At 36.0% G+C, this 15544-nt stretch overlaps 2 protein-coding genes, 2 long non-coding RNA genes and 1 other non-coding gene across 9 annotated transcripts; 3 read left to right on the top strand and 2 right to left on the bottom strand.

The window, feature by feature from the left end:
- The first annotated feature begins 1437 nt into the window (after positions 1-1437).
- On the top strand, positions 1438-2329 carry LOC112172983. Its single transcript, XM_024310522.2, has 3 exons — positions 1438-1597; positions 1684-1805; positions 1919-2329. Exons 1-3 carry the CDS (start codon positions 1526-1528, stop codon positions 2043-2045), a joined length of 321 nt encoding a protein of 106 aa, XP_024166290.1. The 5' UTR covers positions 1438-1525; the 3' UTR covers positions 2046-2329.
- Positions 2330-2519: 190 nt separating this feature from the next.
- LOC112172986 lies at positions 2520-3790 on the bottom strand. Its single transcript, XR_002925419.2, has 2 exons — positions 3374-3790; positions 2520-3196 (listed from the first exon to the last, which is right to left on the bottom strand). It is a non-coding gene; the product is annotated as an uncharacterized LOC112172986 (long non-coding RNA).
- A 184-nt stretch (positions 3791-3974) lies between these two features.
- On the top strand, positions 3975-5852 carry LOC112172982 (acetylserotonin O-methyltransferase). The gene is made up of 2 exons (XM_024310521.2): positions 3975-4877; positions 5146-5852. Exons 1-2 carry the CDS (start codon positions 4098-4100, stop codon positions 5383-5385), a joined length of 1020 nt encoding a protein of 339 aa, XP_024166289.1. The 5' UTR covers positions 3975-4097; the 3' UTR covers positions 5386-5852.
- A 61-nt stretch (positions 5853-5913) lies between these two features.
- Positions 5914-9808, bottom strand: LOC112172984. 5 transcript variants are annotated; one of them, XR_002925414.2, is made up of 10 exons: positions 9649-9808; positions 9200-9550; positions 9027-9092; positions 8806-8876; positions 8573-8691; positions 8169-8212; positions 7649-7804; positions 7360-7534; positions 6879-7007; positions 5914-6162 (listed from the first exon to the last, which is right to left on the bottom strand). It is a non-coding gene; the product is annotated as an uncharacterized LOC112172984 (long non-coding RNA). The 5 variants fall into 5 exon arrangements; XR_002925413.2 differs by having other exon boundaries at positions 9027-9550; XR_002925415.2 differs by having other exon boundaries at positions 7649-7783; positions 9027-9550.
- Positions 9809-14058: 4250 nt separating this feature from the next.
- Positions 14059-14175, top strand: LOC112174940. Its single transcript, XR_002926250.1, has one exon. It is a non-coding gene; the product is annotated as a U5 spliceosomal RNA (small nuclear RNA).
- The last annotated feature ends 1369 nt before the right edge of the window (positions 14176-15544 follow it).

Here is a 15544-nt window from a genome sequence, read left to right as displayed (position 1 = left end):
TACCAAATCTGGTTCGAATCATTGTCGGATTATTTATAAACATTTTTACACCATGATTTGCCCCTTATCAAATCCGATTAAAATCTTCGTAAATATAATTTATAAGACATTTTAGACAACATCTAATTATTTATTCCCATACTAGATTTGTAGGGCAGATGATATTTTGTTTTTGCTTCAGTTTTAGTTTGATAAACAGTTTATTGTATTATTATTATTAATTGTCGGCCATTCTACGAAGTACTGTTAGCTGATATTATTGTTCATATTTCCCAAGTGATACTGATTGCTTGTATTGTAGTTACCAACATTACTGAAGCAATCCTTGAATGGTTGTATATCATAGCCTACGTTGTTCTAATCGTTGCTCTAACCACAAAAAAAGAACATATATAAGGAATGCCAAGCATTTGAAAATTCTGAGAGTTCAAAAAAAAAAAAGGATGCTTCAAGCAAAGATGAAACAAATAATTGCGGCACAAATTCTTATTCTTTGGCCTTGAATCAAAGCTTAAATGAGCTCAACTTTTCACTTGGGGCAACTGGAAATATAAGGACATAATATGTTTTCTGGAAAATGGGGATTGCAGTATACGGATCAGTCCCTACTGGGCAGAAATCAGAGATAACGAACCAAACTCCAGATTTTTGGTTACGCAGTGAAAATCTCAAATATGAGATTAAAAATACTGCGGGGCTCTTACTCTTGAAAACCCAAAAATAAGAACAATTGAATTATGATGAAGGATATGTTCTTTACAACTTCAAATAGCACTAGCGCGGCTACAATGAATAGACAAAACTAATATGCAGTTTGTCTTCAATCTCGAACTCCTTCTTCACTTGATTAATGTTCTTCGATTTTTCCTTTTCTTGCTTCACAGCAACTCTTCAGATCACAAGTAACTCCATACGCATGAGCAACTGACCTATAACACTTAGCCAAGGAACAAGTGTTTAGGATTTTTATCACTACACAATATCAAGCAAGACTCTCAATTATTCTTGCATTCCTCATCCGCTGCCTGTGCAGTTTGCATCCTCTATATATGTGTAGAAGCAACGCACCCTAATAGACTCCTAATAGGAAAGGATCTTGGTGATTGAATATTGACCAAATAAAATATCAAGTCCTAGAAAACTTAGGATTACACTACATCACCTTAAAAGCCACGGGAATACCTTTTCTAAATAAACATTGAAACCAAAAGATAATTTCCCTTAACAGCATCTTTAAAACAACATATTAGTTTTCATCTCAAAAAAAAAAAAAAAAACAACATATTAGTTTGTATAGGAATGCCAATAAAAAAACCGTATACCAACAGCAACGATGCAGCTGATGAAGTTCCAAGCTCGATGCGTGTGTTATATCATATCTTCTATGGATCCGGCTTCTCTGCTAGAAAGGTGATTGCTAGGATCTGCTTGGATAATTGTGTGAGCCCGCCACGTCAGCCCACCTCAATCCAATGGCTGTCAAACCGACAGCAAATATGAATAAGAAAAAAAGCCTTGGGACGAGATGGAGACCTGCCTTCAATCTCTCTTGATTTCCCAGTTCAGAATCGCCTCCTCCATCATCCTCAGGTTGCAGGTCTCCTATAACAACCCCAACTCTCTTCTCTTCTTTTTGTTTTTTAATCTCTTAAATTTGGGAGGTTATTGTTGGGGTTTGATCAGGTGCTTCAAGATTCAACCAACTACGGTGGTGGCTTGAATGGAGTTGCCCACATTCAAGAGGCCGTGCTGCTCAAGCAGATGGAGTCTTTGCAAAAGCTCTTGCTTTCCATGAACAACACCATGTAACTTGTCTCTTTCTCTGACATTTTTTTTCTCTCTATGTTTTTCGTTCTGTTTTTGTCAGAAAGATTGAATCTTTGGCCTGTGATTGTTGGGAATTTTGGATTTTCTGTAGGGGGTTTTGTGATTTTGGTTCCAGAATGTTGGTGGGGATGAAAACTTGGCCCTTGAAACTCTTTGCTCCGGTTAGCGAAAAGGAAAAGCTTTCACAGATGACAGCAGCTAGCTACCAGCAGATTTAATCTTAATTAAAGTATATATATTACATATGCCACCCACCTTAAGAGGCTGGGAATTATACCGACATAAAGGTTTAGTTGGATACAAGGATTTCTTGGTTTAGTTCATATCATCGTTTCTTGTTTTCTCTTGTATTCCTGCAGACTTGCATTCTTTCTATCCTCATTAACCTCTCATCTTCTGAGGCAAGTGCTTCTATGACATTGATTTGCTTTTCTGCAAGCTGCTTTTGTTGCAAGGATGGTGTACTGGATCCAATTGTGTTAATTGGCAAGGAAATGTGCTTGTTTGTTGTTGGATTTATAACCGCGAGTACTATACTCCCTAGTGCTTGGTCTTATTGGTTAAAATGTGAAGCGTGTTCTCTTTGGTATCTTTAGTTTGAGTCTATTTCAGTAATCTGTGTGTTCAATTATCATTTTCTAGTGAGTATCATTACTATTGTAGCTTCGAAAATAGAATACTATCTCGCATACTAACAGCAAAAATTTGGCTCTTGCCTGCCATCGCTCTCAATTAAAGAGTTGGCAAATATAAGACTGAAAATGAACATATTGATGGGAAATGAAACACATTTTGAAGAAGGAAGCATTTAATAACAATGGTAAACAGCAACCCTCCTTTGAGGAGGTTGACATATCACAAAGAAAACCATTGCTAACACAATGGCCAGCACCAGCCCCAGCAACAGTGCATCGTCCGGATCCGAGCAGCACCTTCCCATTCTTCACTTCACTTCCCGAACTCTGATCTCCAAAATTCGAATAAAACTTTGCAAATAGCCAAAGAAGATCTCAACAAGAAGAAAAGAAGCGTTTCAAACTTTCAGTGACTTGAGAGTGAGCTTAAGCAATAATATGAGGGAGAAAATACGACCTTCTATGTTCTTTGCATTGTAATTGTGACAGTAATAGTCTTGTGTTATGAATATCAGGGAACAGTTCTTGCCGGCCCTATTCTTCCCTTGATTTTGTCTCAAATTATGGTTTCTCTTATTAACACGCCGGCCCTGTTCTTCAAGGGCCATGGCCACCGCCATTGAAATCCAGCCAGAGTCTTGTGTTATGAATATCAGGGAACAATTTCATGAATATCAACGAAATTGGGCTGCCCAAGAACTTCCCGGCAAGTGCACAAACCCGGTCTAACTCAGCTGCACACACTTAAACCACATTCAAACAAAACCCAACATTCTGGAACCAAAATCACAAAACCCCCTACAGAAAATCCAAAATTCCCAACAATCACAGGCCAAAGATTCAATCTTTCTGACAAAAACAGAATGAAAAACATAGAGAGAAAAAAAATGTCAGAGAAAGAGACAAGTTACATGGTGTTGTTCATGGAAAGCAAGAGCTTTTGCAAAGACTCCATCTGCTTGAGCAGCACGGCCTCTTGAATGTGGGCAACTCCATTCAAGCCACCACCGTAGTTGGTTGAATCTTGAAGCACCTGATCAAACCCCAACAATAAACTCCCAAATTTAAGAGATTAAAAAACAAAAAGAAGAGAAGAGAGTTGGGGTTGTTATAGGAGACCTACAACCTGAGGATGATGGAGGAGGCGATTCTGAACTGGGAAATCAAGAGAGATTGAAGGCAGGTCTCCATCTCGTCCCAAGGCTTTTTTTCTTATTCATATTTGCTGTCGGTTTGACAGCCATTGGATTGAGGTGGGCTGACGTGGCGGGCTCACATAATTATCCAAGCAGATCCTAGCAATCCTCTTTCTAGCAGAGAAGCCGGATCCATCTTCTATATATCCAAGATGCGATGGGTTTTGTCTGCTGTGCCTAATTAAATTAAAATAAGGGGGCCTTTTCTACGCATGATAAAAATGTGCTCAAATTTTGGAGTTGTTTTGTGCTATAAAAATGCCTCAGTTTAGTCAGAATGTATCAGATACCTTTAATTGGAAATATTTCTTAAACAATTAGTAATTCGATCTTGTAAAATCTCTATGAAAATGATGGATTACTCAGACTGTATACAAAAATTGTGTATATAACTTGCTAAGAGCATAGAACAAGCACACACAAACACACAATAAAAAAGATGGAAGATACACAAAGAGAGCCTATTTTGGAAGAGAAAGGAGAGGAACGTGCCAAAGTGGAAGTGTGGAATTATGTGCTTGGGTTTTCAAAAATTGCAGTGGTAAAATGTGCCATTGAGCTTGGAATAGCTGATGCTATTGAAAGCCATGGAAGCCCCATGACACTCTTAGAGCTATCGACAACTCTTAAGTGCGATCCTTCTTCCCTTTACCGCATCATGAGGTTCCTAGTTCACCAGAAAATATTCAAAGAAGTCCAACCCAAAATCCCATCAGGCCCCAAAATTTATGCTCAATCACCTTTGTCCCGCTGCCTGCTAAAATCCGGTGAACCTAGCATGGCTGCATTGATTTTGCTGGAGAGTAGTCCGGTAATGCTAGCATCATGGCATGGCCTTAGTGCCCGTATTCTAGGCAATGGCACCAGTACTCCCGCATTTAAGGCAGTACATGGTGAGGATTTATGGAGCTTTGCAGCGGCTAATCCCGGTCACAGCAAGCTTATCAATGAAGCAATGGCTTGTGATGCAAGCTTGGCACTGCCTGCACTGATTGAGAGTTGTTTAGAGGTTTTCAATGGGATTGAGACCATAGTAGATGTGGGTGGTGGTAATGGAACTACTTTAGGCATGTTGGTTAAGGCCTGTCCTTGGATTACTCGAGGGATCAATTTTGATCTTCCTCATGTTGTATCTGTTGCTGAGGAGAGTGATCGAGTGGAGAATGTTGGAGGAGACATGTTTGATCGTATTCCAAAGGCCGATGCTGCAATTATCAAAGTCAGTATTTATATACTGTCCTCAATCTTGCTTAGTACTCAAGCTATATAAGAAATGTTTGTGACTTCTTTCTTTTTTGTTTTATTTTTTTAATCCATCATTAACTTACCGTTTGTGTGATTCTTTAAATTAAAGATACTTACGCTGCTAATAACATAAATGCCTAAGCTACATCATCTGTATGATCTGCTAATGCGGTTTAGAAAATATCGTTGGCATCTAGCATTAATTATTTGTATAAATTTTGATTATTCTTATGTGTATTTAGTGGGTTCTTCATGATTGGGGAGATGAGGAGTGTATCCGTATACTGAAGAAATGTAAGGAAGCAATTCCTGAGGACAAAGGGAAGGTGATAATTCTGGAAGCTGTTATTGAAGAAGATGAGATCAAAGACGAGCTAACCAATGTGAGATTGATGCTAGACATGGTGATGATGGCTCATACTAGCACTGGCAAAGAGAGGACCTTCACTACTAGCAAAACAACAATTACCCACGGATTTTAATCTGTGGGTAATAAGACTTTTACACACGGATATCAGTGTGTGATAGCCTTTACACACAGTGCACGCACAGATTGGTGTTACTGTGCGGTTTGGAGGGGGGTAATGCTCATCTCACACGGATTATGTTGTCCGTGTGAAATACTAACGTGGGCCCCACTATAATTCCATAAATCTAAATTACCGGAATGGAACGCAATCCGTGAGAACAACTCTATTTCACACGAATTTCTGTGGCAAATGTTTACCTATCTCACACGGATTTCTGTGTCAAATATGTACTCATCTCACACGGATTATTTTGTCCGTGTGAATATTAGATGTGGGCCCCACTATCTTTCCATGAATATAAATTACCGTAATGAAATACAATCCGTGTGAATAACTTCCTATCTCACACGGATTTCTGTGTCAAATATGTACCTATCTCACACGGATTTCTGTGTCAAATTCTTTTACCCTAACTCTCACTGATTTCTGTGTGTAAAAGTGATAGCATTTATAAAAAATATATATATATATGCTAATTAATTAGGAACCAATGAAGATTCTGCATTACTTGAAGAAAAAAAATATCATTCTAAAGATGTCAATAACAGTTGATAATACAACTTATGAAATGATCAGCGTTTCTGCATATGCCCCTAAATTCGAAAGATTGGTCGAGCTTCTGTTCTGGTGAACTAAAAATCTCCTTTAATTCTCTCTTCACTCCATCATCAGCAAATATAAACTTGCACGAATTTCTCGTTAGCTGAAATATTTCCCTCCTTCCAAGACCTAAGAATTCATGAAACGGGCATCAGTTGTGAGCTTCTGTTCTATTTTATATTAAATGCACTAGTGACATCGGTCATACCAAATGGATTCAAAAAACATAGGAATCCTAATTATTTGGAATCATTGAACAATCTTCATAAAGAACATACTAACATACTAACATTCTAACATACTAACTACCAGCTTCTTGATCACTAAAATACTAACATACTAACTACCAGCTTCTTGATCACTAAAATTACCCAATTGGTAACATACTAACATAACCTCATCCATTACTGCATGCTCTATCTATACAGAAACTTGCATATATAGAAACATCAAATGCTATACTCATGAACATATTCGTCTCAATCTGCAAATCAAGTGAAGGCAACTATTGCTGAAGTAGGCAATGCCATATATAAGCTTTCACTATGAGAATCATCACGATCATAAGAATATCCACACATATGCCAATATCACACATTTTTAATATACTTGTAAAAGTAACATGCAACACAAATATTACACCCCATCTGTATATCGATTTGCACGCACAACTACACAAGACAGTCAATTTTTCTGAAATTAGGAACTTATCTCCATGTATATAATTATTCGAAAATGGAAATTACAAACCAGTTTAGTTCATTAGTAAAATTCGTCCTCTTCTAAATTCCACTAATAAGTGTATCCACCATTAGAAAGATTACCCCCAAAAAAGATTCACTTACTTGATCAAACTCCCTGAGAAAAGTAATCTCCTGCTCAGTCTTGTTCTTCATCTTAGCCCTAAACTGACAGAAGCTCTGAAACCGGTACACGAACTCATCCATCATGTCCCACAGCCACTGATTCGGCAGCTGCATGTTGACCACGCCATTTAAAGAAGTGCATATTGATTATAAAACTAATTTCTAATCCAACATCATTACGTCTTGTCTGAACTTTTCATGAGCAAGATTTGTTGTCAAAAAGAGTATCACTTTCAAAGAATTCATTCAATTTGTAAACTAAGGAACTTTCACTCTCAGAACTTAAAATAGGGTCATAAGTCAGCTAGAAATTTCTTATATATATTTCCCCGTCCCACTGCATAACAAAATAGGAACCCCAAAAAGAAAAATAAAAATAAAAAGAAAATAGATAATGCAGAAACCAAGATTACTGAATTAATGTAACTGATTCTATTGAAAATGTATAGAGTAACTATACCTATTAAAAGCAAAGCTCCATCTTAAGTTTTCTTCGATTTATTCCTTGTACCAGCAGCTCTTCTGGTAGTCATTCAGTACTTGATAGTCCTTTCCGTTCACTCCATTTCTATTTCCATTCACATTCGCATTGCCATTGGAATAAGAATGACGCACAGTTTCCTATAATTGCCAAACTGTAAGATGAATACACGATGAGAAAGAGAACCATTCGAGATAGATCACTTGGTATAAAATGATTAACATCTTCAATAACACATGTAAATGAAAACATAAGTGTGGAACTGAACCTGGAGAAATTGACAGCTGATAACTGGTCTTAAACGGCTTCATCAGCTTGCTGTCCAATAAAAGATACAAAGCCTCCAAACCAATCTCCAGCTCCTCCATCAGCAACCTCATAAACTGATACAGCACCGTCCTGACTTGAAACAGAATTCTAGTTCCTGATATTGTATATGAGAAGTATAGCTTGAATACAGAATTTTAAAGGAAGAATGACTAATAAGCAGACAGTTAACTACTTTTTTCAGATACCTGAATTAAAAAAAAATTAATATAAAATAGTACACTACACATACTATAAGGAAAAGGTAGGCTACTAAAAAAAATTGAAAAAATAAAATAAAATAATCAACTACTGAAATAGTGAGGGCATTAGGTAAATAGCGCTAAAATTTTCAAATAAAAAGAAACCAATATGTTGTGCAGTGAATAACTTCTAAACAAACATCATTGTCAAGTCATATAAACAAACATCACAGAATGAACACAAATACAAATAAAAATAGTAAATATTAAATGAGTTACCACTTATATTGAACACTCTCAGCGAAATTACGTACACGGAGTAGCTGCACATAAATAAATCAAAGCAGATTTTAGTAAAAAGAAGAAAAATTCGTATAAACAATAAATATTTGTATTATACTTGGACTCATGGAGTTAAAAAATACGAAACATAAATAAAGAAAATCAATAAAAATGTACTCTTTTTGAAACTGGTATAACAATATTCAGTAACAGAACACTGACAGAGGAGAAATATCCTACAGATTGATTTGAAAGTTAAAAAGTAGGAGAAATTTGTATACACAGATCACCAAACTCTATATGCTGTATGATGTTCATCAGCAACTTAAAACATAATATAACTTAAACATGAAACAACAGAAAAGAACACCTATTCTTCATTCTTCACAGAAGGAACTTACCTATCATTGAAGATTTTGAATCACTACAAATTGAATACGTTATTTACAATATTCAAGAAGGTAACTTCAAGCAGAGCTGCTGTGTGAAACAAATGGTACGGAGAGGCCATTTGCCAAACCTACCCATGATCAATCAAATGCATAAAGTTTTAGAACTCAGATACCAAACAATCAAATATAATGACTCAAATGAACAAAAATCAAATGGGCAAAAACTTAAATAGAATATAGACCTCTTTGTAAACTGGGTTTCTGGGTTTAAAGCCATCGGCACCATATATGCCCAACCCAAGAGCTGCCATTCCTGTGTATCACAAAATCACAAATTGGGGTTTTCTCAGATTGATACAAAATCACCAGACAAACACACTTTGCTACAAAAGTCATCACAAAACAGAGAATAAAAATGATAACTTTTCTAGTATGAGAGAAGAATCAGAAGATGAGGTAGTACTAGAGACTGCAGCTACTTCGTGCCATAGTATAGGATTCATTGCTGTTTCTTCCCTTGCTTGGTTTCCTTTCGGAGATTTGATACAAACCACCAAATAAAAACCCGAAAATTAAAGATTCAAAAATCAGCAAAATTCTTAAACCAAAACCAAGTAAATAAAAGACCAGCCTCACCTCCTGGGCATCATCCTCTTCCTCCTCATCTTCACCATCTTCTTCTTCATCCTCTTCATCCTCCTTGTCATTCTCATATTCCTCTGCTTCCGTAGCCTTTATATTAAAGAAACCATCCTCGATTTCGTTCTTGCCTCCACCTTCTTCTTCTTCTAGATTTTCTTCTTCTTCCTCCTCCTCCTCATCTTCATCTTCTTCTTCTTCATTTTCCGCCACTTCATCATCATCAGACTCCTCCAATTCGTCATCAAATTCCTCGCCGTCCTCCTCCTTGGCTCACTCCATTTTCCTCATCAAATTAAAAAATGGGCTCACACTTCTTCAACACCAGCTGCATGTTCTTCCTTAGATCTGAAGGAATTCAAAAAAAACAAAAAAAATATCAGAAACAAGACCCAATTGAGTTTGGGAGAGATGAGAGAGAAGTACTCGCCCGATGATGGGCTCACCTGATGACCGGATTATTGGCATCGGCCTTTTCATCAATGAGTGGGGATGAAGAGAAGAAGAGGAAACAAGATGAGAGATGAAGGGAGAGATCTGTGTTTGCGGTTAGGTTTCATTTTTTCCAAAAGAATGTTTAAGTAAGGTGGGAAATTAGAATTTAGTAAGGCGGGATTCTAAATTATAAGTAGAATTCTCACGGAAATCCGTGTGAAATACATATACACTTGCAACTGATATACGTGTGTATTTACTTCGGTATCTAATAACGGTCATGTTAATTGTCATTCGATTGTTTACACAGAATTCTGTCTCTAATAGAGTTTTTCACACGGATTTCTGTAGCTAATGGTTCTTTTCACACGGATTTCCGTGTTAACATTTCACACAGATATCCGTGTGTATTACTCATTTCACACAGATATCTGTACCAAAAACCGGTCAACCCTTTAAACGCTTCTACTTCCCTAAGGGGAGCCGACCCTTGAGGAGATAAAATTTCAAAAAATTTTACATTAGTTGATATAGCTTCTACCCATGAGAGCATGAGAGTTTACAGATCAAAAAAATAAGTTATGAGTGAGCGGTTATGAGCATATTAGTTTTATGTAGTATTTAAAGTTTAGGGTTGACCTACTAGATCGAAACCCAAACGACGACGAAAATAGCTGAAATTTTCAACACAACCATTTATTCTTATCATGATAACATCCTACGGTCGATTTTGATAAAGTCTATTTCCTACGCATTGTTGCTTATGGAAGGTATACTTTTCATTATAACTAATAAACTAGTTATACCACATTAGTAGACATATAAGAATTTTGTGCAATCTAAAAAATAAAAATTGAAAATTGATAAATTTGACATTACCCATCTATTTATAGCGTATTAATAGGTATGGTGTAAAAAAATTAACTCAATCCGCCGTTCTTTCAATATCAAATAAAGTGGTTAACCTTATATACACCTATACTTCCTTAAGGGGAGTAAAATCACGAGGAGATAAACTTTTCAAAATTTTTATATTATTTGGTATACCTCATATTCATGAGAGTATGAGAGCTGACAGATCGAAAAAATAAGTTGCGAATGAGCGGTTATGAGCATATTAGTTTTAACATAAGTATTTAGAGTTCATGGTTGATATAGTAGATCGAGACCTAAATGATAACAAAAATAGCTGAAATTTTGACCATAACTATTTATTCTAATCATGACAACATCCAACGGTCGATTTTGATAAAGTCTATTTTCTCCACATTGTTGCTCATGGAAGGTATACTTTTATGTACAACTAATAAACTAGTTATACCACATTAGTAGACATATAAGAATTTTGTGCCATCGAAAAAATAAAAATTAAAAATTGATAAAGTTGACATTACTCATCTATTTATAGCGTATTAATAGGTATGGTGTAAAAAAATTAACTCAATCTGCTGTTATTTCGATATCAAATAAGTGATCAACCTTATATACACGTATACTTTTTCACACGGAATTTTGTAGCTAATTGTTCTTTTCACACGGATATCCGTGTGAAAAGGTTTTAATTTTTACACAGACATCCGTTACTGATATTCATTTCACACAGAAATCTGTACCAAAAACTTATTGTAACGGAAATCCGTCCCTCCATAAATCACATAACATAAAAAATTAACGATTTCTAAATAAACTAATTTATAATACGTACAGAAATCTGTCTGAAATACATTTTTAGCAAATGTAAGATGTCCGTGTGTTATCCTTTTTTTGTTTTTTTTTACAACAGTATCCACAGTAATCTATGGGAATATTCAAATATTGAGCGGGAATAAATTAATTAGCCCGCCCTTATTTTTTGAAATAAATAATTAGTCATTAGCTTTTATTTTTATTGATAATAATTTTCTTTCAAGTTATTTTGCCACAGAAATCCGTGTGAAATACTTATATAACCACGGAAATCCGTGTGAAATACTTACACATTTGCAACTGATTTCCGTGTGTATTTACCTCGATAACCACTAACTGTTATGTTAATTGTCAGTCGATTATTTACACGGAATTCTGTGTGTAGTCTCCTTTTTCACACGGAATTCTGTAGCCAATTGTTCTTTTGACACAGATATCTGTGTCAATATTTTCACACGGAAATCTGTGTGTATTACTGATTCCACACAGAAATCTGTATCAAATACTTATGGTCACGCAAATCTGTCCCTCCGTAATTCACATAACAAAAAAAAAAATCATTATTTCGAAATAAACTAATTTCTAATACATACAGAAATCAGTGTGAATTGATCTTCACACATATATCCGTGTAAAAATATTTTACCGTTTACACCGACATCTGTCACTGATGTTTATTCACACGAATTTCCGTCGATATTGTTATTGTATAAATTACTGTGAGCCTAATTATGCTCTTTTCACACGGATATCTGTGTCAACATATCACACAGATATTTGTGTGTTACTCATTTCACACAGAAATCTGTATCAAATACTTATTGTAACGGAAATCCGTCCCTCCATAATTCACATAACATAAAAAATTAATGATTTTGAAATAAACTAATTTATAATACATACAGAAATCAGTGTGAATTGATTTTCACACAGATATCCGTGTGAAAATGTTTTAGTTTTTACACAGATAACTGTTATTAATGTTTATACACACGGATTTCCGTCGATATTGTTATTGTGTAAATTACTGAAGGGCCCAATTATGCTCTTTTCACACGGATGACTGTGTCCACATTTTCACACGGAAATCCGTGTGTATTACTCATTTCACACAGAAATCTGTATCAAATACTTATTGTAACGGAAATCCGTCCCTCCATAATTCACATAACATAAAAAATTAATGATTTTGAAATAAACTAATTTATAATACATACAGAAATCAGTGTGAATTGATTTTCACACAGATATCCGTGTGAAAATGTTTTAGTTTTTACACAGATATCTGTTATTATTGTTTATACACACGGATTTCCGTCGATATTGTTATTGTGTAAATTACTGAAGGGCCCAATTATGCTCTTTTCACACGGATTACTGTGTCAACATTTTCACACGGAAATCCGTGTGTATTACTCATTTCACACAGAAATCTGTATCAAATACTTATTGTAACGGAAATCCGTCCCTCCATAATTCACATAACATAAAAAATTAATGATTTCGAGATAAACTAATTTATAATACATACAGAAATCCGTGTGAATTGTTTTTCACACAGATATCCGTGTGCAAATGTTTTAGTTTTTACACAGATATCTGTGACTGTTGTTTATTCACACGGATATCCGTTGATATTGTTATTGTATAAATTATTGTGGGCCCCATTATGCTCATTTCACACGGATTTCTGTCAGTATTTCTATTTCACACGGATATCTGTGGCTTTTAACTACAGTAAATCCGTGTGTGTTGTTATTTTGCTAGTAGTGCTTGAAGGAATGGGGATATGTTCTTGGGGAAGCTGGCTTTAGCCAACACACGGTCACACCTATTAATGCTGTCCAATCTGTTATCCAGGCTTTTCCATAATGTTCGAAAAATTGTGGGATTTGAAGTCCTGAATTTCGTGTATTATTGTATTGTTCAAGTTATACTTGCTGGTATCTCTTTGTAGTTTTTGTGTGGACAATAATATGGTTTGTGCTAATCTCTTTCAATCCTAATTCTGATGGGAAGTGAATTAATGTTAAGTGAGGGATGTATATACTGTGAGATTCGTAAGTTGAGCCTTGAACTGAAACTATGAGTCCAACATATCTTGGACTAGAAAAGTAGCTAGCTAGTCGGCGAATCTTGCAGTTACAAAATGAAGCAGGCAGGAGACCGTACGGCCCTGATTAAACATTTTTCTGGTAGTGTGCTTCGTTGTCAAAGATGCTAAACTTAGGCCTTTGATTGAGCCTCAGACCAAAAGAAAAAAGGTCTTTATTGAGTCACGGCCACCACTGACAAACTTTCAAAGGGTTCTCGTGGTTCAGCTATAACTATCTATGTAATGTAGAGATTATATCCAGAATGCAATCAAGAAAACCACTCAGGGAAAAGTAGCCTCGTGGAGCTATCAACAAGCTCAAGGAATTACGTCGATCAAGTAAAGTTGCAGGCTTGCATGAATCACATCAGTTGATCTTGGAGCACAATATTCAATTTCTACAAGCATGTGTATACAACTAAACTTTCATAAAAGTACATTATATGTAGTTGATGGGTAATTACTACATCAATAATTAAGGCCATTACTTACTTCCCTGAAATTGGTAATTGTAGTCTGTGGAGAAGTGAAAGCGGGAGTAATAAGTCTGGGGTCCATGCGTCCCACCTCGCCTATGGAAGAGAAACTGTCAAGTAGGAGAGGTATAAATTGAAGTAGCTGGCCTTTGTGAAACTCACGGAGCCATGCGTTGAGCACAGAGCGAACTATTCTTTCGCCTTTTACTAAAGAATACCGTGTGCGCGGCGCTTTAAATGGCATACGCCTATTTTTGGAAGGGTGCACCTCTGTGGGTGCCCCTCAGATTGTAGTAATCAATGGTTGTACTTTACTTACGTTAATATCATGCCAAGAATTGGCGTATTCAAATGGATTGGCTCGCCCCTAAACCCTAAACACCAGATAAACACGAGCGTTTGTTTGAAGGTGGGAGAGTGGTTACCACACCATACTACTACTGCAAGGTTTGGCTCGCCCCTACCAAGTCCAGTTCAAGTTACAATCGTTGGGCTGCTTACCACAAAGATGATTTTCCCTTGCTCTCGTTGCATTATGTGTAGTATATTTTTGTTCTGAATATGTGAAGAGATGAGAGATATTGTTCTTAATTACAGCAATTAACATATGGCTAGTCATTGTTGTTCATAACATATGATAAATATTGAAAACTTTAAACTTTTCAGCTTTCTGTGGTAAAGTTTGGTTGGCAAGCACTCAGCTTCAATACTGGATAACTGTTATTGGTTATTTGACCACTTTAAGTATGCTGCTGTTGAGTTTTTGGCCATTTGTTATAAAATTCAAAGTCTTCTGTATTAGGTGGAATATCAACTTTCATTGATTTTGTTTTGAATGTTCGTCGCTTTGCAAAAGTGATGAACATTTCGCTTTGCTTCTAAAAGTTTGTGATACACACTGTGGAAGTTCACATCCTTCAGGTTATTCACTTATGGAAGACTCCACGGCTTGGTTTTTCATTATTTTATGTGATAAGCAATAGAAAACGTATCTATTTCACCTAGCATTACTCATGCTATTTTGACATTATACTTCCGATATTTGTTTAGTTTAATATGCAGTTCTGGTCTTCTAAGGATATCGAGTTTAGATAAGTTTAGCTTGTGGATGGTATAAAGTTGCAACCGAACTTTAACTTCACATGTAAGAGCAACTACTTTGGCTCTTGATTTGCATAATTTTTGCACTAAAACTGTTCTTGTTGAGCTTCTAATGGCAACACTGTTATTGGATTGGAATTCAGTTCCCCAAGCGGGCTACAAGCTTAACTAAGCATGCCATCTCTAGTGAGTCCTAAAAGAAGAGCTGTGCTACGACTTTTGGAGCTCCAGTGTTCATACAGATCCTGGCAAAGTTTTAAGGTAGTTCTTTTATAAGGTTGAGGAGCTATTAAGTGAAACACCTAATTAATAGTTATACACTTCAACATTTGCATGAAATTGCTATTCCACTGCGTCTGAGCCGTTGTCCACCTAGATAACTATATTCGACTGATGCATATCTGGAGAAAGGGACATCAAATTGCTTCCTAGCAACTGAAGCATATATGGAAATAGGGATACTCTTAATGCTAAACATCATTTAGAAACTGAAGCATATTGATCTAGCATTATTTGGCATCTAATTTGGGAGCTCGTCATCTTAAGTCT

Source organism: Rosa chinensis, chromosome 6 (assembly GCF_002994745.2).
Source record: "Rosa chinensis cultivar Old Blush chromosome 6, RchiOBHm-V2, whole genome shotgun sequence".
Classification (NCBI taxonomy): Eukaryota; Viridiplantae; Streptophyta; class Magnoliopsida; order Rosales; family Rosaceae; genus Rosa; species Rosa chinensis.
This window is presented reverse-complemented; position numbering and strand designations above follow the sequence as displayed.